This window comes from Pristiophorus japonicus, chromosome 17 (genome assembly GCF_044704955.1).
Source record: "Pristiophorus japonicus isolate sPriJap1 chromosome 17, sPriJap1.hap1, whole genome shotgun sequence".
Lineage (NCBI taxonomy): Eukaryota > Metazoa > Chordata > Chondrichthyes > Pristiophoridae > Pristiophorus > Pristiophorus japonicus.
Window position 1 is genome coordinate 107,630,908 of NC_091993.1, and position 27,398 is coordinate 107,658,305.

The 27,398-nt window shown below is 42.4% G+C and overlaps 1 protein-coding gene across 6 annotated transcripts in view; it reads right to left on the reverse strand.

Annotated features, from left to right (window-relative positions):
* LOC139227887 (C4b-binding protein alpha chain-like) overlaps nucleotides 1-27,398 on the reverse strand; it is a 67,720-nt gene that overhangs the window by 18,948 nt on the left and 21,374 nt on the right. For 3 of the 6 annotated variants that reach the window (XM_070859004.1, XM_070859005.1, XM_070859000.1), the window contains 9 exons: nucleotides 24,853-25,038; nucleotides 22,919-22,936; nucleotides 22,758-22,778; nucleotides 14,842-14,938; nucleotides 13,209-13,282; nucleotides 6,657-6,836; nucleotides 2,929-3,114; nucleotides 1,000-1,017; nucleotides 839-859 (listed from right to left, as the gene is read on the reverse strand). In XM_070859004.1, the coding sequence (XP_070715105.1) occupies nucleotides 839-859; nucleotides 1,000-1,017; nucleotides 2,929-3,114; nucleotides 6,657-6,836; nucleotides 13,209-13,282; nucleotides 14,842-14,938; nucleotides 22,758-22,778; nucleotides 22,919-22,936; nucleotides 24,853-25,038 (801 nt within the window). The remainder of the gene's footprint in view (nucleotides 1-838; nucleotides 860-999; nucleotides 1,018-2,928; nucleotides 3,115-6,656; nucleotides 6,837-13,208; nucleotides 13,283-14,841; nucleotides 14,939-22,757; nucleotides 22,779-22,918; nucleotides 22,937-24,852; nucleotides 25,039-27,398) is intronic. The other 3 variants (XM_070859002.1, XM_070859001.1, XM_070859003.1) reach the window with 3 other exon arrangements.

Genomic DNA, 27,398 nt, shown 5'->3' on the forward strand with positions numbered 1-27,398 from the left:
TTTGATACTCTCATTTCCTTGGTTATCCCTTCTTACCGCCTTTCTTTTTCACTGTTGTTTTTAAATAACTGCATCGTCTTTATTTACATAGTTTACCAAGACTGCTATTGTATCGATGACAAGGTTTTTGACTGTTTGCCAGTGTCAAACAGCCCTCGAAAATTTTATATTCCTCACAGCACATTTTATTTTGTTACCTCTTGATTGAATAACAATACAAAGAACTAGGTTTGAAAGTATAAGTATTCTGAAATAAAGCCGAAGTAAGACCATATTGAAGTACCGGGTGCAGTTTTAGGTTCCACATAATAGAAAGATTGTTGAGGCATCAGAAACAGTACAGCACAGCGCAGATTCACTCGAATGCTGCCAGGTATGAGGAAATGCTAATATATTTTTTTTTTAAAAAGAGACTAGAACAATTGGGGCCATTTTTGTTAGAACAGAGGAGATTGTGGGGTGATATCATAGAGGTGTTTAAAATTATGAAAAGGTGACACAGGATGAATAGAAAAACTATTTCCTGTAGCTGATGTCTAAAATGAGGGGGCATAGATACAAGATTAAATTTAGGGAGATTTAAGACAGGGAGCAGGATAAACTTTTTTTTTAAATACAAAGTTGAGGCGCTGTGCAACATTCTCCTGGAATTAGACATGGTCTTTGCTTCAATTACTAAGAATAGATTAGATAGGTGGCATAAAGCTATATGGGAACAGGGCAAGCACATAGAACTAGGACTACTGCTCATATGGAGGATACACAGCAATAGTTTGGTTAGGCCATGTTATTGTGTAACACTGAAGAATATACCATTAAGTCAGTGCGATATACTTACCAGCTGTTGTTGTAGCAGTTACTGTATAGGGGACAAGGAAAGAAATTCAAATGAATCACATGGATAGTGTTACCATAAAATAATGCTTTGCAAAACATGTGGTGTACATAAAAGGAAAGGACAGTCTAGAGTAGGCTATTAAGTCAATGCAATATACTTACCAGCTGTAGTAGCTCCAGCTGTTGGGACCAAAAAAAAAATTCTACTGAGTGATAAACAGTGTTACTAGTGTCAAAGAATGTGGTGTGCATAAAGGAAAGGGCATTCTGGAGTATATCAATAGCACAGAGTAATATATTTATTGTTACAGTACATGAGTGAGAAAAATATTACTCAAGTCAAAAGATCAACTGTTAGCAAAACAAAAAATAGTATGTAGTGTAGCCAATACACTAAACTTGTGTTCTCTCAGATAACCTCCATTGGTGGACTTACAGGTGCCAGAATTCACAGCTAATGGGATGCAAGAGTGAGAATTTTCTTTGGTGATAGTTGGCCTGAAACAGTTTGAGAACAGTTACTACTGCGACAATGAGGAGCTTAGGGTCTTGGCAGCTGAAGGTTCAGCCACCAATGGCAGAGCAATTATAATCGGGGGATGGTCAAGAGTCCAGAATTGGCGGAGCGCAGAGATCTGTGTTGTAGGCCTGAAGGAAGTTAGAGATGGGGCGGGGCGAGGCCAGGGAGGGATTTGAAAACAAGGGCGAGAATTTTTTTTTATTTTTTTAAATGAGGTGTAAGGGGATAAAATACGGTCACTAAGTTGGAAGTAGACAGACAGGTGGTCACTAAAGTGGATACTGACGGTAGTGAATTGATTTGACACATGGTCCAGATTGAAGGGCTTATCAGTATTAGGAAGTTCTGAGGAATCGGGAGTTCCTCTACCTTACGGTAAGGATCGTAAATTGACCGATTTGTATGTAAAACTCGCTTATGCATTTGGAGCATGCTTATACACTCGCTTACAATGGGTTTTAAGGGGAAGCAGCAAAGCATGCTACACAGCAAAGTTTGATGGTTAATGACTCATCCGTTGTGTTAACCTTAATACAGACTAAGGGAAACTCACATTCACCACTGAATAACACATTCACCAAGGACAGGATGGAGTCAAGAGTCTATTGTAGCAACATCTAAAGGGATGTTTGGGAAGATAGCAAACCGAGAAACAAGGTTAATTCACACATCATGAGGAACTGAGGCAAAGTTGACACCACTGAACACCACAGTCCAGAAGGGTGACATGTGATGGGAGATGGACAGGTGGAGGGGCGGGAACCACTCAGCCAGTCTGATGCAACTTTGATGATAGCAGCAGGCCAATCTGTGATTTTGTAGGAGGGTCCCACACCTCAAATTATAGATGTAAAACCTTTGTTCTTAGAAGGTTCATCCGTGAACCCTTCCCCTGCATGCTTGAATAAAAAAACGGTTGAAGTGAGGTTTCGTTTGAGTGATTCCGTGGTCGCTATACTGGCAGGGATACGAATGGGTGTCGATTCCTTATATCAGGGAGTCCACCTTGAAGAGGAGAAGTCTTTTTTCCCCAGCAGAGGTATTGCTTAACTGGGAGCCAATGTAGGTCAATGAGTAGAAAGGCCAGTTATATGCTCAATGGTGGCAATGAACTACTATTTCTAAGTACAGGTGTCTGTCTTTATGCTCTTGCACTTTTATAAACTGAATGCATTCCAACTTAATTGCAATTGCTGGACATAAGGTTCTTTTTGTTGCAATGTGTTAACAGTAGTTTTGAATTCCAGGTCATTTGACTTCATTGGCGAGTGTAACATTCTCCTTAATTGTCATACAAGCGGCAAGCTTCTACCCACCAACTCAACATGTGTGTGAAAATGGCATGTGTTTTTGTGACTACAAACATGAGAAATGTGATGGATCTCATTTAAAACACAATCAATATTTCTGTTGTTCATTAGGTCACTCAAAAGTACTAAACTTTTATTTTTAGAACTCTTAACTGGAGCGAAGAGGAACAAGAAACCCCATGGGAATTGGGAAATAATCACATCAAAATATATTGTTTTAACAGACTTATTTCTGTCCCCAAGTACGAGATGGGTACTCACCTAATTTACAAGTAGGTGGTGGTGGCACGAACGAGTCATCCTCACTGCATTCAATGACACTGCTGCCAACCATTTCATAACCAGCATCACAGCGGTAGATGATCGAATTCTTATATTTATATGTGGGTCCGAATCCTGATCTAATACGGATATGTGCAGACGATTCAGGCCGCCGACATTCAACAACTGACAAGAACAATGCATTAGTCTTCATTAGATAGCTTATACTCACGATACTGGCAGAAAGCTCAACTTAACTTCTACTCAGCCTTGCTGCCCTCGTCATGATAATGAGCAAAACATAAAAACTGTGCTAAAGGCCAAGAGAATCCCCTTTAGAATTATGCAGTGAAATGTACCATAAACATGTCTAAATTAAATAAAACAATGAAAAAGATCAACTTGTATTCCAGTCACCAGATTGTTTGACTCCACAACTTTACCCAGTAGATTCCAAACATTTATAATTTAATTCTAAATATAAGATGTAATTATATTCCACTAACTTCAATTTATGTCCATTTGTCCTATAGCATTGAAACAATAATCTGGATTGACCTTATCTATACCATGTAATACTTCATATACACCTTAACATTCGACTCACTGAACAGCTTCTCTAATCTTCACTCCAATCTTATCCCTTTTAAACTTGGATCTAACATGCTGCTTTTCCATGCACATCTCTTTTTAAGAGTGGCAACCACAAATACAAACACTCCATGGTCCATCAGTACATTGCAACCTCAGAAACCTGTACCCCACTATTTAAGCTCAGTAACCCAATAGTTTTTTTTTTTTAAATGCTACTCCAGCATGTCAGTTTTCATGTCAAAAAATTTACAGCCACTGCCAGGTCCTTTTCAAAGTCTCCCTGTGCTGATACTCCCTCTACTTTCTCCCAATATGCAATACATTTCATTTATCTGTCATTTCTCAATTTGCACAGCTAATCCAAATCCTTACTAGAGCCTGCAAACTTCATGGTCACGGGCCACTGTTTACATAGAATCAGGATGTGGTGTGGTTGGCGTCGCGGGGGCGTGGCTCCGGGCTGGGGGCTCGACATCCGGGGGTGTTCGGCATTTGGGAAGGATTCTGACGGGATGGGGCGGGTTGGGTGCAGGGGGAAGTGTTCCCAGTGTTGGGTGGGTCCGGAGGGAACGCTCTTGGGATGGGGGGGGGGGGTAGGCTGTTTGGGGCTGGGATTGGGAGACGTCTTCACTCGGGGAGTTGTTGGCCTGTGGGGTTCCCTGCTGCGGAGAGTTGTTGATGCCAGTTCATTGGATGTGGTCCTTGCGGGTCGGGGTGTATGTTTGGGGGGGGGGGGGGGGGGGGGGTTGTCCTACCTGTGACACGCAAGGATTTTATATTAGTTCAAACAGGCATTTAAGGTAATTTCTAGTGAACACAGGTTGCAGCAGGACAACCCTACTCAGGGAAACCACAAAGATGATTGGTTGGGCAGTGAAGGAGATCATCACTGAAGTTGGGACACAACAAAGAGTTTTATACCATATCTGGTCCTTATATACCTGACAAGCCTATGAAAAAAATACTAGGTGAAAAAGTAGATACGTGTCCCATTCCCTAGCGCTGGTATTTATATTCTAGACTGGAAACCAAAAATGTTGAGTATATTGTAGCTGATGCCTCAAAGTTAGTATGTTAGGAACTGATCAAGACCACTAACCCACCTGCTACTCAGTAAAAATCACTGGAGTTTAGAAGAATGAGAGGGAATCGCTCAGAAACATTTAAAATTCTGATGGGTTTAGACAGGTTAGATACAGGAAGAATGTTCCCAATGTTGCGGAAGTCCAGAAACAGGGGTCACAGTCTAAGGATAAGGGGTAAGCCATTTAGGACCGAGATGAGGAGAAACTTCTTCACCCAGAGAGTGGTGAACCTGTGGCGTTCTCCACCACAGAAAGTTGTTGAGGCCAATTCACTAAATATATTCAAAAAGGAGTTACTACTCGGGGGATCAAGGGGTATGGCGAGAAAGCAGGAAGGGGGTACTGAAGTTGCATGTTCAGTCATGAACTCATTGAATGGCGGTGCAGGCTCGAATGGCCTACTCCTGCACCTATTTTCTATGTTTCTATAACACATCCTAGCTGGGGAATAGGATCAGACTGCAGACGAGTGGGAACATGGAAATTCTGGCACAGTAACAAGAGTATACTTGAAACTGAAGTTACTTTTTAATCACCAGCTGATTACTAGAGGGAAAGTGATCGATCAGGAACTTTGCCAACTTCAAATTGAGAAAGCTTGGTTCTGTCCTGCATGTTTATTTACACCTACTCCCAGGCACAAGATTAAGTGGGAAAAGGAAGGCTAAAGCATTACAGCTTGGAGGAAGTCTTTATACTCAAAAGATTCAAACCAAGGCATTGCGTGAAAAATACCAAATAGAGAAAACAAGCTTAAATTTCCCCAACAATTTCCCTTCATTTTGGGTGATATTGCAAAACAAATTGCATAGGGTTGAATCAGTGGCTGTTGGTAGAGCAGTTGATGAACAGAATGGAGGTAAAACACAAATATACTAAATGTAAAATAGCAACTTGGGATACACCAAATATAAACGAGAGCGCAGTCTGGCCAGCACATCTGCCTTCCTCCCACCCACCAAAGTAAGCCCGAGAAACCCAGGGCAACGTAAAAGGAGTAGATGGATCTCCACCCCTTTTTCCTGACCTCTGATCCTGCAGAACTGGAGAGCTGCTTGACCTCTGCCTATAGTAGATGCAGAATCTCCAGAAGTACTATCCCATTTTCCTGTGGGATTGCTGACTTGGTGCTATGATCTGTTCTCGGATCTTTGCCAACTTGGGGGCATGCTGAAGAACTAAAGTTGGACATTTTAATTGCATTATGTTTTAGCTTACTAGCACTTCAGTTTCAAGTATATTCTTGTTACTGTGCCAGAATTTCCAAAAAATATTCAGATAAATGTATGTCTTCACATGGCACCATATTTTAGGATTGGATCTACAATATTCCTAACTTAACTTATGCGAGACAAAATTTTACCACGTGTTGTGGCAAATAGTCACTCCGTTGATCAATAGGAATATGACACTTATGGCACATTACAGAAGTATACTTTAAAAAAAATAACCCCAGATTGTTCTTAGTGGGACAAACACGCTCAGGATTTTAAACAACTTTGGATTAAAAACATTTGCTGCTGCTCTGCAAGATTATTCATCGTCACTCCCAAGCACAAGATCAATTACATAGAATGTACAGCACAGAAACATGCCACTTGGCCCAACTGGTCTATGCCGGTGTTTAAGCTCCACACAAACCTCCTCCCACCCTACTAACCCAATCGTGAAATACCCATGTATGCAACTCTACAGAATAGGTTAGGTTAGAAAAGTCATACAGGCTGAGTAGTGCTTAAGGAAGGGGAGGTCTAATCCTACAAGACTTTGGAAGGGAAGGCAAGAACACCAAATTTTAGGATGCACACTACATTAACAAATTAGGAACTGGAAGAGTTAAGCATTGCAGCTTGGAAGGTCTTGGAATGTCAGGAACTTGGATTTAAACAGATTTACAGGAGAACAACAACTATGGAGGAACAGCAAGTTTAGATGGTGCAGGAAAACCCTTCCTTCCTGGAAAACTTTAAACTCATTAAACATTTTTAGCTTTCCAACTTAAGCTGAAAAAGGGCAATGAAAACTAATTCTAATCCTGTATTTAAGTACCTTTGCATGTTGGTGGGCTCATGTCCCACTGTCCAGTTACTGTACAAGTAATGCTTCCTTTACCAATCAATGAATAGTTGTCAATACATGAATATTCTGCTTCCGTTCCATATTCCCAGTTGCTTGTACGGGTTGAAACTCTCCCGTTATCAATAGGTGGAGGATCATCACATTTGACAGCTGGGGATAAATGAAATTCCGTTACAGATCTGTTCGGTCAGAACAAAGCTTGATCTGCATGGATTCAAATGAGTCAAGCTCAGTAACACAGCACACCAGTAAACCAATGCACTGCAGCACAATATAAAACACAGGCATTCTTCTCCCCTTTCTCCTCTGTACATATAAACAATGAAGGACAGGTAAAGAGACACTGGTTCACTCAGCCTGTCCCACACAATTCCGATACCAATATGTACACTCTCCACCCCACCCAAAACCATATGGTTTCCTGGGAGGCGCGAAAAGCCAGAGGAAACAAATCTGGGAAATTCCTCTCAGACTTATCTCGGCGATCAAAACTAGTCCAGGAGATCACTCTGGCCCTGAATTCCCTGAGGTACCTACATTTTGTAAGAAGCGATCTCCGCCCCAACCAGAAACAGGTCCAGCTCTTGCTTGAAGGAATTCAATGAAACAATGTCCACCGCACAAGACGGCAGCCTGTTCCAGAGGTCCATTATTCTAAGTGAAGAACCACCTCCTGGCATCTGTACTCCCACCTCAGCAACAAAACTCCATAGCAAAGACCCGATCACAGCTGGACAGTGTTTTTCTGGCAGCAGCAGTGGGAGAGGGGGGCGGTGAAGAGGGAAAAAAAAAAAAGTTTGTTCGCAGGATATGGGCAATGCTGGCACGGTCACATTTATTGCCAATCTCCATTTGCCCCGAGGTGGTGGTTGGCAGGTATAATTCTGAACTGCTGCAGTCCTTGGAGTAATAGTGCTCCCACAATGAGATTAGGAAAGGAATGCTAGGATTTTCACCCAGCATGGAGGAAGAAACGTCAACATAGCCAAGTCACGATGGCATGCAACTTAAGAGGGGGACTTGTTGCCTTGATGTTTCTGCTCTTGTCCTTCCTGGTTTGAGAGGTTGCAGTGTCATGAATAGGGTCAGACTGCAGGTGACTGGGAACATGGTGGTTGGAGCACAAGAACCTTTTAATAAGAAGCAGATTATTGATGGAGAATCAAAGTACCAGGAATTTTACCAACTTTAAATTAAGAAAACTAAGATATGTTCAGGAAGTTTATTCAGCTCCACCCCCAGGCACAAGATTAAGTGGGAATTTAGGATCAACACTGGCTAGGAGCAGGTTAGTTGCCTGGCTCACGGAGAATGACAAATCAAAATATGAAGTAGTAATTAAAAGTCTAAGAATTGTCCCGGTTTGGCAGACAGGTGAGAAAGGAAGGTGAGAAAACACACTAAGGATTTCCTCTGTATTCTTTGCGCAACAAAATTGTAAAACAAATTATATATAGCTTAAGACTTGGTTACAAACAGAGGACTCTTCTCCATCAAGTGAATTAAAATGCTTTGTTTGATCAAAAAGATTAGCCTTCAACTTGCTCCGAGCACCTGTTCCTTTCTGCCCCTTGTCCTTTCCCTCCGACTCCTAGCACCTCCTATCCTGAACACCTGTGTTTTCCTTCCCTCACCACCTCCCTCCGACTGCATCACTCCCCAACCAGTACCCCAGTGTCCAGCAGAAAATATGACTGATGATCTATGTGTCAGCTATGACCTGCAGCCCAAAAGGCATCCATGACTCAGTGGCCTACCAATCTGTGCAGAACACTACTCACCTTTCCCTTTCCAATCCTCTGCCTAACCATTCCTTTCTAGCTCTTGGCATTGCCATTTCCCTTCTGCTGCTTTCCACCGCAAACACCTGTTGCCTTAATGCACCCTCCACCTGTCACCCTCCTTTTGCCACCAGAAAAAAAAGTTGCTTTCGACCTGGACAGAGCAGTAGTCGAGAAATAATAGGAACACGTAACAAAGGTGATACAATAATCGCAGGGACTTTAATCTTCATATGGACTGGGCAAATAAAATAGGCAAGTCTGGAGGACGAGTTCAAGGAATACATTTGTGACAGTTTCTCAGAATAAGACGTTGTGGAACCAATCAGGGAGCAGGCTATTTTAGATCTTGTATTGTGTAAAGAAACAGAGTTAATTAGTAATCACACAGTGAAGGATCCAATGGGGAAGAGTGATCATATGTTGAATTTCACACTGGGTTTCAGTGTGACACTTAAATCCAAAACTTTAGCCTTATACATAAATTAAGCCAATTAAATGAAGGTACGAGGAGCGAGTTAGCCAAGGAGATTGGGAAATATTAAAAAGGCATTACAGTAGATAAGCACTGCAAACAAAAATGTTCCAAAATTCTAAACGAATATACATTCCATGGAGAAATAGAAACTCCACAGGAAAAGTGATCCATCCGTGGTTAACTTAAGTTAAGGATAGTATTTGATTAAAAGAGGTTTGCATTGACGAATAGTAGTAAGCCTGAAGATTGGGAGAATTTTAGAAACCAGCAGAGGATGACCAAAAAATAGATTTTTTTTTTAAAAAAAGGGAGAAAATGGAATGAAAGTAAACTAGCAAATTTAAAAACAAAAATTGCAAGAGCTTCTACAAATATGTAAAAAGGAGAGTAGCAAAAGTAAGCATTGGACCCTGAGACGGGAGAAATGATAAATGGGGATTGTGGAAATGTCAGAATTTAAACAAATATTTTGTACCCGTCTTTACAGTAGAAAACACAACAAAGCATATCAAAAATAGCAGGGATCCAAGGAGCTGATGACAGTGAGGAACTTAAAATATTATAAGTAGAGAAGAAGTACTTGAGAAACTAATGGGACTAAAAACCAACAAATCTCCTGGACCTGATAGCCTTCATCCTAGGGTTTTAAAGGAGGTGGCTATTGGCTGTGATCTTCCAAAACTCCCTAGATTCTAGACGGCCTCATTCAAGAAAGGAAAATTTATTAGTGTTGTTTGAGGATGTAATTAGCAGGGTAAATAAAGGGGAATCAGTGGATGTAGTACACTTTTGATTTCCAAAAGACATTAAGGTATCACATAAAATGTTGTTCAGCGAGATAAGGGCTCATGGGGTGCAGGGTAATAGATGAACAGGGATAAAGAATTGGTTAACAGAGAAAAAACAGAGTAAGAATAAACAGGTCATTTTCAGATTAGCAGGTTGTAACTAGTGGGGTGCCACAAGGATCAGCACTGTGGCCTCAGATATTTATAATCTATATTAATGACTTCGATGAAGGGACCGAGTGTAATGTATCCAAGTTTGCTGACCAAAGAAAGCTAGGTGTGGAGGGCGCACACAAAAAAGAGACTCGCATTTATATAGTGTCTTTAACGTCCAGTCACTCTTATATTGTGGGAAACGCAGCAGGCAATTAGCACACAGCAACTCTGAAACAGCAATGTGATAATGACCAGATAATCTGCATTTGTTATGTTGATTGAGGGATAAATATTGGCCAGGACACCGGGGATAACTCCACTGATCTTCTTTGAAATAGTACCATGGGATCTTTTACATCCACCTGAGCGCGCAGACAGGGCCTCGGTTTCACGTCTCATCCAAAGAGACGGCAGCTCCGACAGCACAGCACTCCCTCAGCACAGCAATGTCAGCCTACATTTATGTGCTCAAGTCCCTGGGGTGGGATTTGAATTCTCAACCTTCTGATTTGGAGGCGATTGTACTGCCCACTGAGCCACACTGTTGTGTTGTCCCATTGAAACATACAAGATTCTGAGGGATATTGACAGAGTAGATACTGAGAGGTTGTTTCCCCTGGCTGGAAAATCTAGAATAGGAGGCATAGTCTCAGGATAAGAGGTTGGCCATTTAAGACTGAGATAAGGAGGAATTTCTTCACTCAGAGGGTTGTGAATCTTGAGTGAAATGTGATCTCATCCACTTAAATAACAGGGTACTTTCTAAATGCTGAAAAGCTAGAAGCAGCGGAGGTCCAGAGAGATTTGGGGGGCCGTGTAAATAGATTAAAATGTCCTGAATAGGTACAGAAAATAATCAAAAGACTGATGGAATGTGTTGTATATGAATAAAGAGTCTAACTGGATACTGTGAGCTCAAAGTAAAGTGTGGCCTTAGTCTTTTATTGCAGTTCTCCAGAGTGCCCTCCAGTCTGTGAGACCTCCTTAAGTACCTGCGCTCCCAAGGGATTGTGGGATCCCTTGGGACTCCAGGGAGTAAGCCCTCTGGTGGCTACACAAGGAATACACAGGTTTACATATATAACATGCTGGCCTTTTTATCGAGGGGACTAGAGTACAAGGGGGTAGAAGTTTACGCTGCAGCTGAACAGGGCCCTGGTTAGACCACACCTGGAGCACTGTGAGCAGTTCTGGGCACCACACCTTGGGGAGGATGTACTGGCCTTGGAGGGAGTGCAGTGCAGGTTTACCAGAATAATACCCGGACTCCAAGGGTAAAGTTACGAGGCGAGATTACACAAATTAGGGTTGTGTCCCCTGGAATTTAGACAGTTAGGGGGTACTGAAGGAATGATCAGCCATGATCTTATTGAACAGCAGAGCAGACTCGAGGAACCAAATGGCCTACTTCTGCTCCTAATCGTTATGTTCCTGCCTGTGTCCTGCTGCTCAAAAAGGCATCCACAACATACCAGTCTGCAATACTGGCACCACAAAACCCACCAGCACCACAAAATACTACCTTTCCTGGCATGCAATCTACCACATAAGAACATAAGAAATAGGAGGAGTAGGCCATACGGCCCCTCGAGCCTGTTCGCCATTCAATATCATGGCTGATCTGATCATGGACTCAGCTCCACTTCCCTGCCTGCTCCCCATAATCCCTTATCCCCGTATCGTTTAAGAAACTGTCTATTTTTGTCTTAAATGTATTCAATGTCCCAGCTTCCACATCTCGGACGCAGCGAATTCCACAGATTTACAACCCTCAGAAAAAATTCCTCCTCCTCATCATCTCTGAATAAGGGGCCGCTCATTTAAAACTAAGAATATGCCCCCTAGTTCTAGTCTCCCCTATCAGTGGAAACATCCTCTGCATCCACCTTGTTAAGCCCTCTCAAAATCTTATACATTTTGATACAATCACTGCACATTCTTCTGAATTCCAGTGAGTAGAGGCCCAACCTCCTCAACCTTTCCTCATAAGTCAACACTCTCATCTCTGGAATCAACCTAGTGAACCTTCTCTGAACTGCCTCCATAGCAAGTATATCCTTTCATAAATATGGAAACCAAAACTGCACGCGGTATTCCAGGTGTGGCCTCACCAATACCCTGTATAACTGTAGCAGGACTTCCCTGCTTTTATACTCCATCCCCTTTGCAATAAAGGCCAAGATTCCATTGGCCTTCCTGATCATTTGCTGTACCTGCATACTAATTTTGTGTTTCATGCACAAGTACCCCCAGGTCCCGCTGAACTACAGCACTTTGCAATTTTTCTCCATTTAAATAATAACTTGCTCTTTGATTTTTTTCTGCCAAAATGCATGACCTCACACTTACCAACATTATACTCCATCTGCTAAATTTTTGCCCACTCACTTAGCCTGTGTCTGTCTTTTTGCAGATTTTGTGCATCCTCCTCACACATTGCTTTTCCTCCCATCTTTGTATAGTCAGCAAACTTGGCTATGTTATGCTCGGTCCCTTCTTCCAAGTCGTTCATATAGATTGTAAATAGTTGGGGTCCCAGCACTGATCCCTGTGGCGCCCCACGAGTTACTGATTGCCAACTCGAGAATTAACCATTTATCCTGACTCTGTTTTCTGTTAGTTAGCCAATCCTCTATCTATGCTAATATATTACCCCCGACCCAAGGAACTTTCATCTTGTGCAGTAACCTTTTATGTGGCACCTTGTCAAATGGCTTCTGGAAGTCCAAATCCACCCTGTTCATCACATCCTCAAAGAATTCCAGCAATTTGTCAAACATGACTTCTCCTTCATAAATCCATGATGACTCTGCCTGACCAAATTATGCTTTTCCAAATGTCCTGCTGCTGCTTCTTTAATAATGGACAGCAACATTTTCCCAATCACAGATGTTAGGCTAACGGGTCTATAGTTTTCTGCTTTTTGCCCTTTTTTAAAAAAAAAATAGGGGCAGTACATTTGCAGTTTTCCAATCTGCTGGGACTCCCCCGAATCCAGGGAATTTTGGTAAATTACAACCAATGCATCCACTATCACTGCTGCTACTTTTTTTTTAAGACCCTAGAATGCAAGCCATCAGGTCACATCCCATTGAAAAGGACACAAGAGCAAAGAAAGACAAGAAAATAACACTTGAGGGAAAAGAGAAATAAAAATAAAAGGGACCACAAAAGCAAGAGTCAGAAGAGAGGTGAAATAAGTTACAATAAAGATACAGTAAGAGAATGTGGAGTACCCCATAGAAAATCCCCCACAGAACTGTAATAATGATACTGCACCAAAAAGAGTCAAAAACCTGAACATAGAACCTTTACTTACTTTCACATGTTGGGACCTGGCCATCCCACCCATCAGCTTTACACAACAGGTAGGATCGACCAACTAAGTGGTACCTAAAAAGAAAAAAAGTCAAAACATCACACATCACACAGCAAGTTTAAAGTTAAATGGGAATGGTACTGCAAAGTGATCAGAGAAGAGGTTTAAGAATTATAATGCATAAATATCTGAAATAATCAATGCAGTATTTTGATACAGTAAAGAGCATAAAAGATACTGGGCTATATTACCAGGTGGACAGATAAAAAATCAGAAGGTTGCATTATTGCTGTACAAGGTACTGGTCAAAGCATGGTGTATAAATTTTGTCAGACTCAAAGGAAGGATATTGGTGCCACTTGGACATGGAGCTGGCTCAGTATCAATAGAGCATTTGGTGAACTTATGATGAATCCTATGATTGATTAGAAATTAAATGTCTTCGCTTCATAACCATTTTAAGGGAGCCAGGTGACAGGCCACTCAACTCAGCGGTCAGTAGATGGAAGTTCACAGCACAAACTACCCATAATTTAACACTAATTAGACAACCAACTTACTTGTGGTAATAAACCCACAAAACTGCCGATAGTTCGGCATTGAATTTGAAGCCCAACTCAGAGGCAAGGTGGACAGTGGTCATCAGAAATGCAGAGATCACTTTCTTTAGTTGGGATTAAGGTATATTACTGCACCAGACTGGAGGTACTGAAACCTCCTTAATCACAAAATGAAAAACACGAGCTGTAAACTGCGACATGTGTTCACACGTGCCCAAAGAGACCCTACAAGTTCTGGGTTTCGGCGCGCAAAGCGCTCGAGTCGAAACCCAGCACTTACAAACTGTCAAAATGTCTTGACAGATCCAATGCATATGAAGGTAATGGGCCTTCGCAGGCAGAGATTTGGGCTATTTGCCCAACTCTTGCCAACATAAACCTGCTTTTACCAGCATAAGAGTTTTAAAAGATAGAAAAATTAAATTTTATCACTAATTTTTCTATTAAAAACCCAGTCCATTATGGCAAGTTTATTCTTAACCCTATTAAAACATTTAAAAAAAAATAATTTTGTTCCTAACATTTAATTTCTATTTCAATTAATTTGAAGTATGTGAGAGTTTTTTTTTTAAAGTTGTGGTGTTTGTGTTTTGGTGGGTATTCTCATTGATTGTATGAGCTCCCATTACTAACAGAACTCACTATTATCAATGAGAATGTTACATTGTGAATGGTGGTCCAGGCCCATGTGATCTCAGGCTACGTTCCTGGGATGCCTGGGCTTCTGCGCTGAGCTGTGCATCTAGGCCTTGGACCGCCAGGAAATTTCATACATTTTTTGGTCGGAGGTATCTGCCCGCAGGAAGCCCCTGACCGCAATTTGTGGCCCAATCTTTCACTAGAATCATCTGTCCCTCATTCAGGAATCTGTGGATCTAATACTCAACCCAAGTTACAATAAAAAAATAACTTGTTTCAAAAGCAGAACAAGTGGTCACCTTCTTGGGCTGATGTTAAGGTGCATTGTTATAGCAGCATGGAAATACTGTAACTGCACCTTAATTAAATTAAAGGACCATTCGTCGCCAAAAGCAAACAAACTTCTTTCAGCCATTTGTGTACTGAATACTCACCCTGGATTACAAACAAAGATAGCTTTATTTCCAAAAGTAGTAGCAGCTGCCTCATAATTCCCATTTAGAAGCTCCCCTGGATTCCCGCAGTCACTTGCTACGAAGAAAAAAATGGGAAAAGGTAAAGATGTTACAAATCTCCAATCGGCCTTTCCAACGCAATCCACAGAAATGTAACATAATAAACTGGCACACAATTTTCCAGAATATCTGGTTGCCCCAATTATAAAGTTTATTTTCAAAGTTTTAAGCTCACTCCTGAGGGTAAAACATCTCACAATGGCAGGGCTCTGTTTTAGAGTGCATTTCACGACCACCGGATTTCTCAAAGCACTTTACAGCCAAAGTACTTTGAGTGTAGTCACTGTTGCAATGTGAGAAACGTGGTAGCCAATTTGCGCACAGCAAGCTCCCAAAAACAATACGACAAAATGATCAGATAATCTGTTTTGTTACCTCGATTGAGGAATAAATATTGGCCAGAACACCAGGAATAATGCCCCTGCTCTTCTTCGCCTCTGCTCTTTACGTCCACCTGAAAGAGCAGACGTCGGGTTAACGTCTCAACCTCCAACAGTGCAGCATTCCCTCAGCACTGCACTGGAAAGTCAGTTGGTGCTCAAGGCCCTGGAGTGGTACTTGAACCCACAACCTTCTGACTCAAGAGGGGAGTGTAGGTATAGGGATATTTTTTTAGCAGCCATCATAACTGGAGGGGCCCAGCTCTGGTGTAATACAAGTTATGGATTTAATTTCTTTAAAACCGTTCTCTGGTATGTTTTCACTAATAAGTATAGCTGGAAGACAAGCAGAATTTCAGTAACCTTTCCAACAGATTTGGGGAGAACTGGGTACATAAGAAAATAAGAATTAGGAACAGGAGTAGGCCATCTAGCCCCTCGAGCCTGCTCCGCCATTCAATAAGATCATGGCTGATCTGGTCGTGGACTCGGCTCCACTTACCTACCCGCTCCCCATAACCCTTAATTCCCTTATTGGTTAAAAATCTATCTATCTTTGACTTGAAAACATTCAATGAGCTAGCCTCAACTGCTGCCTTGGGCAGAGAATTCCACAGATTCACAACCCTCTGGAAGAAATTCTCTCTCAACTCGGTTTTAAATTGGCTCCTCCGTATTTTGAGGCTGTGCCCCCTACCAATGGAAACAACCTCTCTGCCTCTATCTTGTCTATCCCTTTCATGATTTTAAATGTTTCTATAAGATCACCCCTCATCCTTCTGAACTCCAACGAGTAAAGACCCAGTCGACTCAATCTATCATAAGGTAACCCCCTCATTTCTGGAATCAGCCTAGAGAATTGTCTCTGTACCCCATCCAAAACTAGTATATCCTTCCTTAAGTAAGGTGACCAAAACTGCACGCAGTACTCCAGGTGCGGCCTTACCAATACCTTATACAGTTGCAGCAAGACCTCCCTGCTTTTGTACTCCATCCCTTTCGCAATGAAGGCCAACATTCCATTCGCCTTCCTGATTACCTGCTGCACCTGCAAACTAACCTTCATGCACAAGGACCCCCAGGTCCCTCTGCACCACAGCATGTTGTAATTTCTCCCCATTCAAATAAAATTCCCTTTTACTGGTTTTCCCCCCCCCCGCACCAAGGTGGATGACCTCACATTTTCCGACATTGTATTCCATCTGCCAAACCTTAGCCCATTCGCTTAACCTATCTAAATCTCTTTGCAGCCTCTCTACACAACCCGCTTTCCCACTAATCTTTGTGTCATCTGCAAATTTTGTTACACTACACTCTGTCCCCCCTTCCAGGTCATCTATGTATATTGTAAACAGTTGTGGTTCCAGCAGCAATACATGTGGCACACCACTAACCACCGATTTCCAACCCGAAAAGGACCCATTTATACCGACTCTGCTTTCTGTTAGCATGGATAGAGAATTGGCTGGCTAATACATTTCCTCTGACTCCGCGTACCTTTATCTTCTGCAGTAACCTTTTATGTGGCACCTTATCGAATGCCTTTTGGAAATCTAACTACACCACATCTATCGGTACACCTCTATCCACCATGCTCGTTATATCCTCAAAGAATTCCAGTAAATTAGTTAAAGATGATTTCCCCTTAATGAATCCATGTTGCGTCTGCTTGATTGCACTATTCCTATCTAGATGTCCCGCTACTTCTTCCTTAATGATAGCTTCAAGCATTTTCCCCACAATAGATGTTAAACTAACCGGCCGATAGTTACCTGCCTTTTGTCTGCCCCTTTTTTTAAAAACAGAGGCGTTACATTAGCTGCTTTCCAATCCGCTGGTACCTCCCCAGAGTCCAGAGAATTTTGGTAGATTAGCCCCCTTACTGATCACCAACCCCCGTCCCAATCAGAGTCAGAAGTTCGTGGCGTTGGTGAGGCCTATAAAAGGCCCAGCGGCAGTGGCAGTCAGAGGCGGGAGTTCGTAGCATTGGTGAGGCCTATAAAAGGCGAGCTTGTGCAGCTACAGGGAGAAGGCAAAAAAGAAGTAGAAAGAAACAGAAAGGTGACGTCACAGCCAAGGGGGTAAGTGATTGGCTGGATTGGTGAGTAGCTTTTCTTTTTTCTCTTCTATAACAGTCAGTAACTTTTAACATTGTTGTTGCCAATTTAAGTGTATCTAAGGGTTAAGTCATGACAGGAGAGCTCGGTCACGTGATATGCTCCTTCTGTACCATGTGGGAACTCGGACACTTCCGGTGTCCCTGACTACATCTGCGGGAAGTGTATCCGCCTCCAGCTCCTGACTGACCGCGTTGCGGAATTGGAGCTGAGGGTGGATTCACTCTGGAGCATCCACGATGCTGAGAATGACGTGAGTAGCATGTGCAGCGAGTTGGCCTTACTGCAGGAGAAGGGTCCACAGCCAGCTAGAGAATGGAAGACCAGCGGGAAGAGTAGTGCAAGGAAGGTAGTGCAGGGGTCCCCTGTGGTCATCCCCCTGCAAAACAGATACACTACTTTGAGTACTGTTGAAGGGGATGACTCATCAGGGGAGGGCAGCAGCAGCCAAGTTCATGGCACCATGGCTGGCTCTATTGCACAGGAGGGCAGGAAAAAGAGTGGGAGAGCAAGTGATAGGGGATTCAATTGTGAGGGGAATAGATAGGCGTTTCTGCGGCCGTAACCGAGACTCCAGGATGGTATGTTGCCTCCCTGCTGCAAGGGTCAAGGATGTCTCGGAGCGGGTGCAGGACATTCTAAAAAGGGAGGGAGAACAGCCAGTTGTCATGGTGCACATTGGTACCAACGACATAGGTTTTAAAAAAAAGGGATGAGGTCCTACGAAACGAATTTAAGGAGCTAAATTAAAAAGTAGGACCTCAAAAGTAGTAATCTCTGGATTGCTACCAGTGCCACGTGCTAGACAGAGTAGGAATCGCAGATGAATACGTGGCTTGAGCAGTGGTGCAGCAGGGAGGGATTCAAATTCCTGGGGCATTGGAACCGGTTCTGGGGGAGGTGGGACCAGTACAAACCGGACAGTCTGCACCTGGGCAGGACCGGAACCAATGTTTGCTAGTGCTGTTGGGGAGGAGTTAAACTAATATGGCAGGGGGATGGGAACCAATGCAGGGAGACAGAGGGAAACAAAAAGGAGACAAAAGCAAAAGACAGAAAGGAGATGAGGAAAAGTGGAGGGCAGAGAAACCCAAGGCAAAGAACAAAAAGGGCCACTGTACAGCAAAATTCTAAAAGGTGTTAAAAAAACAAGCCTGAAGGCTTTGTGTCTTAATGCAAGGAGTATCCGTAATAAGGTGGATGAATTAACTGTGCAAATAGATGTCAACAAATGTGATGTGATTGGGATTACAGAGACGTGGCTCCAGGATGATCAGGGCTGGGAACTCAACATCCAGGGGTATTCAACATTCAGGAAGGATAGAATAAAAGGACAGGGGGGGGGGGGGGTGGCGTGTAACATTGCTGGTTAAAGAGGAGATTAATGCAATAGTTAGGAAGGACATTAGCTTGGATGTTGTGGAATCTATATGGGTAGAGCTGCAGAACACCAAAGGTCAAAAAATGTTAGTGGGAGTTGTGTACAGACCTCCAAACAGTAGTAGTGATGTTGGGGAGAGTATCAAACAGGAAATTAGGGGTGCATGCAATAAAGGTGCAGCAGTTATAATGGGTGACTTTAATATGCACATAGATAGGGCTAACCAAACTGGAAGCAATACGGTGGAGGAGGATTTCCTGGAGTGCATAAGAGATGGTTTTCTAGACCAATATGTCGAGGAACCAACTAGGGGGGAGGCCATCTTAGACTGGGTGTTGTGTAATGAGAGAGGATTAATTAGCAATCTCGTTGTGCGAGGCCCCTTGGGGAAGAGTGACCATAATATGGTGGAATTCTGCATTAGGATGGAGAATGAAACAGTTAATTCAGAGACCATGGTCCAGAACTTAAAGAAGGGTAACTTTGAAGGTATGAGGCGTGAATTGGCTAGGATAGATTGGCGAATGATAATTAAGGGGTTGACTGTGGATGGGCAATGGCAGACATTTAGAGACCGTATGGATGAATTACAACAATTATACATTCCTGTCTGGTGTAAAAATAAAAAAGGGAAGGTGGCTCAACCGTGGCTATCAAGGGAAATCAGGGATAGTATTAAAGCCAAGGAAGTGGCATACAAATTGGCCAGAAATAGCAGCGAACCTAGGGACAGGGAGAAATTTAGAACTCAGCAGAGGAGGACAAAGGGTTTGATTAGAGCAGGGAAGATGGAGTACGAGAAAAAGCTTGCAGGGAACATTAAGACGGATTGCAAAAGTTTCTATAGATATGTAAAGAGAAAAAGATTAGTAAAGACAAACGTAGGTCCCCTGCAGTCAGAATCAGGGGAAGTCATAACGGGGAACAAAGAAATGGCAGACCAATTGAACAAGTACTTTGGTTCGGTATTCACTAAGGACGACACAAACAACCTTCCGGATATAAAAGGGGTCAGAGGGTCTAGTAAGGAGGAGGAACTGAGGGAAATTGTGTTGGGGAAATTGATGGGATTGAAGGCCGATAAATCCCCAGGGCCTGATGGACTGCATCCCAGAGTACTTAAGGAAGTGGCCTTGGAAATAGTGGATGCATTGACAGTCATTTTCCAACCTTCCATAGACTCTGGATCAGTTCCTATCGAGTGGAGGGTAGCCAATATAACCCCACTTTTTAAAAAAGGAGGGAGAGAGAAAACAGGGAATTATAGACCGGTCAGCCTGATCTCAGTAGTAGGTAAAATGATGGAATCAATTATTAAGGATGTCATAGCAGTGCATTTGGAAAGAGGTGACATGATAGGTCCAAGTCAGCATGGATTTGTGAAAGGGAAATCATGCTTGACAAATCTTCTGGAATTTTTTGAGGATGTTTCCAGTAGAATGGACAAGGGAGAACCAGTTGATGTGGTATATCTGGACTTTCAGAAGGCTTTCGACAAGGTCCCACACAAGAGATTAATGTGCATCGGATTGGGGGTAGTGCGCTGACATGGATTGAGAACTGGTTGTCAGACAGGAAGCAAAGAGTAGGAGTAAATGGGTACTTTTCAGAATGGCAGGCAGTGACTAGTGGAGTACCACAAGGTTCTGTGCTGGGGCCCCAGCTGTTTGCACTGTACATTAATAATTTAGACGAGGGGATTAAATGTAGTATCTCCAAATTTGCAGATGACACTAAGTTGGGTGGCAGTGTGAGCTGCGAGGAGGATGCTATGAGACTGCAGAGTGACTTGGATAGGTTAGGTGAGTGGGCAAATGCATGGCAGATGAAGTATAATGTGGATAAATGTGAGGTTATCCACTTTGGTGGTAAAAACAGAGAGACTATTATCTGAATGGTGACAGATTAGGAAAAGGGGAGGTGCAACGAGACCTGGGTGTCATGGTACATCAGTCATTGAAGGTTTGCATGCAGGTACAGCAGGCAGTTAAGAAAGCAAATGGCATGTTGGCCTTCATAGCGAGGGGATTTGAGTACAGGGGCAGGGAGGTGTTGCTACAGTTGTGCAGGGCCTTGGTGAGGCCACACCTGGAGTATTGCGTACAGTTTTGGTCTCCTAACTTGAGGAAGGACATTCTTGCTATTGAGGGAGTGCAGCAAAGGTTCACCAGACTGATTCCTGGGATGGCGGGACTGACCTATTAAGAAAGACTGGATCAACTGGGCTTGTATTCACTGGAGTTCAGAAGAATGAGAGGGGACCTCAGAAACTTTTAAAATTCTGACGGGTTCAGACAGGTTAGATGCAGGAAGCATGTTCCCAATGTTGCGGAAGTCCAGTGGTCACAGTCTAAGGATAAGGGGTAAGCCATTTAGGACCGAGATGAGGAGAAACTGCTTCACCCAGAGAGTGGTGAACCTGTGGAATTCTCTACCACAGAAAGTTGTTGAGGCCAATTCACTAAATATATTCAAAAAGTTAGATGAAGTCCTTACTACTAGGGGGATCAAGGGGTATGGCGAGAAAGCAGGAATGGGGTACTGAAGTTGCATGTTCAGCCATGAACTCATTGAATGGCGGTGCAGGCTAGAAGGGCCGAATGGCCTACTCCTGCACCTATTTTCTATGTCTATGTTTCTATGAATGCATCTGCTATAACTTCCGCCATCTCTTAATACCCTGGGATGCATTTCATCAGGACCAGGGGACTTGTCTACCTTGAGTCCCATTAGCCTGTCCAGCACTACCCCCCTAGTGATGGTGATTATCTCAAGGTCCTCCCTTCCCACATTCCCGTGACCAGCAATTTTTGGCATGGTTTGTGTCTTCCACTGTGAATACCGAAGCAAAATAATTGTTTAAGGTCTCAGCCATTTCCACATTTCCCATTATTAAATCCCCCTTATCTTCTAAGGGACCAACATTTACTTTAGTCACTCTTTTCCGTTTTATATATCGGTAAAAGCTTTTACTATCTGTTTTTATGTTTTGCGCAAGTTTACTTTCGTAATCTATCTTTCCTTTCTTTATTGCTTTCTTAGTCATTCTTTGCTGTCGTTTAAAATTTTCCCACTAACCTTGGCCACCTTATACACATTGGTTTTTAATTTGATACTCTCATTTCCTTGGTTATCCCTTCTTACCGCCTTTCTTTTTCACTGTTGTTTTTAAATAACTGCATCGTCTTTATTTACATAGTTTACCAAGACTGCTATTGTATCGATGACAAGGTTTTTGACTGTTTGCCAGTGTCAAACAGCCCTCGAAAATTTTGTATTCCTCACAGCGCATTTTATTTTGTTACCTCTTGATTGTATTGTTATTAAAAGAACTAGGTTTGAAAGTATAAGTATTCTGAAATAAAGCCGAAGTAAGACCATATTGAAGTACCGGGTGCAGTTTTAGGTTCCACATAATAGAAAGATTGTTGAGGCATCAGAAACAGTACAGCACAGCGCAGATTCACTCGAATGCTGCCAGGTATGAGGAAATGCAAATATATTTATTTTTTTTTTTAAAAAAAAGAGACTAGAACAATTGGGGCCATTTTTGTTAGAACAGAGGAGATTGTGGGGTGATATCATAGAGGTGTTTAAAATTATGAAAAGGTGACAGGATGAATAGAAAAACTATTTCCTGTAGCTGATGTCTAAAATGAGGGGGCATAGATACAAGATTAAATTTAGGGAGATTTAAGACAGGGAGCAGGATAAAAAAAAAATTTTTTTTAAATACAAAGTTGAGGCGCTGTGCAACATTCTCCTGGAATTAGACATGGTCTTTGCTTCAATTACTAAGAATAGATTAGATAGGTGGCATAAAGCTATATGGGAACAGGGCAAGCACATAGAACTAGGACTACTGCTCATATGGAGGATACACAGCAATAGTTTGGTTAGGCCATGTTATTGTGTAACACTGAAGAATATACCATTAAGTCAGTGCGATATACTTACCAGCTGTTGTTGTAGCAGTTACTGTATAGGGGACAAGGAAAGAAATTCAAATGAATCACATGGATAGTGTTACCATAAAATAATGCTTTGCCAAACATGTGGTGTACATAAAAGGAAAGGACAGTCTAGAGTAGGCTATTAAGTCAATGCAATATACTTACCAGCTGTAGTAGCTGCAGCTGTTGGGACCAAAAAAAAAATTCTACTGAGTGATAAGCAGTGTTACTAGTGTCAAAGAATGTGGTGTGCATAAAGGAAAGGGCATTCTGGAGTATATCAATAGCACAGAGCAATATATTTATTGTTACAGTACATGAGTGAGAAAAATATTACTCAAGTCAAAAGATCAACTGTTAGCAAAACAAAAAATAGTATGTAGTGTAGCCAATACACTAAACTTGTGTTCTCTCAGATAACCTCCATTGGTGGACTTACAGGTGCCAGAATTCACAGCTAATGGGATGCAAGAGTGAGAATTTTCTTTGGTGATAGTTGGCTTGAAACAGTTTGAGAACAGTTACTACTGCGACAATGAGGAGCTTAGGGTCTTGGCAGCTGAAGGCACAGCCACCAATGGCAGAGCAATTATAATCGGGGGATGGTCAAGAGTCCAGAATTGGCGGAGCGCAGAGATCTGTGTTGTAGGCCTGAAGGAAGTTAGAGATGGGGCGGGGCGAGGCCAGGGAGGGATTTGAAAACAAGGGCGAAATTTTTTTTTTTTTTTTTTTTTAATGAGGTGTAAGGGGATAAAATACGGTCACTAAGTTGGAAGTAGACAGACAGGTGGTCACTAAAGTGGATACTGACGGTAGTGAATTGATTTGACACATGGTCCAGATTGAAGGGCTTATCAGTATTAGGAAGTTCTGAGGAATCGGGAGTTCCTCTACCTTACGGTAAGGATCGTAAATTGACCGATTTGTATGTAAAACTCGCTTATGCATTTAGAGCATGCTTATACACTCGCTTACAATGGGTTTTAAGGGGAAGCAGCAAAGCATGCTACACAGCAAAGTTTGATGGTTAATGACCCATCCGTTGTGTTAACCTTAATACAGACTAAGGGAAACTCACATTCACCACTGAATAACACATTCACCAAGGACAGGATGGAGTCAAGAGTCTATTGTAGCAACATCTAAAGGGATGTTTGGGAAGATAGCAAACCGAGAAACAAGGTTAATTCACACATCATGAGGAACTGAGGCAAAGTTGACACCACTGAACACCACAGTCCAGAAGGGTGACATGTGATGGGAGATGGACAGGTGGAGGGGCGGGAACCACTCAGCCAGTCTGATGCAACTTTGATGATAGCAGTAGGCCAATCTGTGATTTTGTAGGAGGGTCCCACACCTCAAATTATAGATGTAAAACCTTTGTTCTTAGAAGGTTCATCCGTGAACCCTTCCCCTGCATGCTTGAATAAAAAAACGGTTGAAGTGAGGTTTCGTTTGAGTGATTCCGTGGTCGCTATACTGGCAGGGATACGAATGGGTGTCGATTCCTTATATCAGAGAGTCCACCTTGAAGAGGAGAAGTCTTCTTTTTTCCCCAGCAGAGGTATTGCTTAACTGGGAGCCAATGTAGGTCAATGAGTAGAAAGGCCAGTTATATGCTCAATGGTGGCAATGAACTACTATTTCTAAGTACAGGTGTCTGTCTTTATGCTCTTGCACTTTTATAAACTGAATGCATTCCAACTTAATTGCAATTGCTGGACATAAGGTTCTTTTTGTTGCAATGTGTTAACAGTAGTTTTGAATTCCAGGTCATTTGACTTCATTGGTGAGTGTAACATTCTCCTTAATTGTCATACAAGCGGCAAGCTTCTACCCACCAACTCAACATGTGTGTGAAAATGGCATGTGTTTTTGTGACTACAAACATGAGAAATATGATGGATCTCATTTAAAACACAATCAATATTTCTGTTGTTCATTAGGTCACTCAAAAGTACTAAACTTTTATTTTTAGAATTCTTAACTGGAGCGAAGAGGAACAAGAAACCCCATGGGAATTGGGAAATAATCACATCAAAATATATTGTTTTAACAGACTTATTTCTGTCCCCAAGTACGAGATGGGTACTCACCTAATTTACAAGTAGGTGGTGGTGGCACGAAGGTGTTATCCTCACTGCATTCAATGACACTGCTGCCAACCATTTCATAACCAGCATCACAGCGGTAGATGATCGAATTCTTATATTTATATGTGGGTCCAAATCCTGATACAATACTGATATGTGCAGACGATTCAGGACGCCGACATTCAACAACTGACAAGAACAATGCATTAGTCTTCATTAGATAGCTTATACTCACGATACTGGCAGAAAGCTCAACTTAACTTCTACTCAGCCTTGCTGCCCTCGTCATGATAATGAGCAAAACATAAAAACTGTGCTAAAGGCCAAGAGAATCCCCTTTAGAATTATGCAGTGAAATGTACCAAAAACACTTCTAAATTAAACAATGAAAAAGATCACCTTGTATTCCAGTCACCAGATTGTTTGACTCCACAACTTTACCCAGTAGATTCCAAACATTTATAATTTAATTCTAAATATAAGATGTAATTATATTCCACTAACTTCAATTTATGTCCATTTGTCCTATAGCATTGAAACAATAATCTGGATTGACCTTATCTATACCATGTAATACTTCATATACACCTTAACATTCGACTCACTGAACAGCTTCTCTAATCTTCACTCCAATCTTATCCCTTTTAAACTTGGATCGAACATGCTGCTTTTCCATGCACATCTCTTTGTATTTGTGGTTGCCACTCTTAAAAACACTCCATGGTCCATCAGTACATTGCAACCTCAGAAACCTGTACCCCACTATTTAAGCTCAGTAACCCAATAGTTTTTTTTTTAAATGCTACTCCAGCATGTCAGTTTTCATGTCAAAAGATTTACAGCCACTGCCAGGTCCCTTTCAAAGTCTCCCTGTGCTGATACTCCCTCTACTTTCTCCCAATATGCAATACATTTCATTTATCTGTCATTTCTCAATTTGCACAGCTAATCCAAATCCTTACTAGAGCCTGCAAACTTCATGGTCACGGGCCACCGTTTACATAGAATCGGGATGTGGTGTGGTTGGCGTCGCGGGGGCGTGGCTCCGGGGTGGCCGGGGCTGGGGGCTCGATATCTGGGGCTGTTCGGCATTTGGGAAGGATTCTGACGGGATGGGGCGGGTTGGGTGCAGGGGGAAGTGTTCCCAGTGTTGGGTGGGTCCAGAGGGAACGCTCTTGGGATGGGGGGGTAGGCTGTTTGGGGCTGGGATTGGGAGAGACGTCTTCACTCGGGGAGTTGTTGGCCTGTGGGATCCCTGCTGCGGAGAGTTGTTGATGCCAGCTCATTGGATGTGGTCCTTGCGGGTCGGGGTGTGTGTTTGGGGGGGGGGGGGGGGGGGGGTCCTACCTGTGACACGCAAGGATTTTATATTAGTTCAAACAGGCATTTAAGGTAATTTCTAGTGAACACAGGTTGCAGCAGGACAACCCTACTCAGGGAAACCACAAAGATGATTGGTTGGGCAGTGAAGGAGATCATCACTGAAGTTGGGACACAACAAAGAGTTTTATACCATATCTGGTCCTTATATACCTGACAAGCCTATGAAAAAAATACTAGGTGAAAAAGTAGATACGTGTCCCATTCCCTAGCGCTGGTATTTATATTCTAGACTGGAAACCAAAAATGTTGAGTATATTGTAGCTGATGCCTCAAAGTTAGTATGTTAGGAACTGATCAAGACCACTAACCCACCTGCTACTCAGTAAAAATCACTGGAGTTTAGAAGAATGAGAGGGAATCGCTCAGAAACATTTAAAATTCTGATGGGTTTAGACAGGTTAGATACAGGAAGAATGTTCCCAATGTTGCGGAAGTCCAGAAACAGGGGTCACAGTCTAAGGATAAGGGGTAAGCCATTTAGGACCGAGATGAGGAGAAACTTCTTCACCCAGAGAGTGGTGAACCTGTGGCGTTCTCCACCACAGAAAGTTGTTGAGGCCAATTCACTAAATATATTCAAAAAGGAGTTACTACTCGGGGGATCAAGGGGTATGGCGAGAAAGCAGGAAGGGGGTACTGAAGTTGCATGTTCAGTCATGAACTCATTGAATGGCGGTGCAGGCTCGAATGGCCTACTCCTGCACCTATTTTCTATGTTTCTATAACACATCCTAGCTGGGGAATAGGATCAGACTGCAGACGAGTGGGAACATGGAAATTCTGGCACAGTAACAAGAGTATACTTGAAACTGAAGTTACTTTTTAATCACCAGCTGATTACTAGAGGGAAAGTGATCGATCAGGAACTTTGCCAACTTCAAATTGAGAAAGCTTGGTTCTGTCCTGCATGTTTATTTACACCTACTCCCAGGCACAAGATTAAGTGGGAAAAGGAAGGCTAAAGCATTACAGCTTGGAGGAAGTCTTTATACTCAAAAGATTCAAACCAAGGCATTGCGTGAAAAATACCAAATAGAGAAAACAAGCTTAAATTTCCCCAACAATTTCCCTTCATTTTGGGTGATATTGCAAAACAAATTGCATAGGGTTGAATCAGTGGCTGTTGGTAGAGCAGTTGATGAACAGAATGGAGGTAAAACACAAAT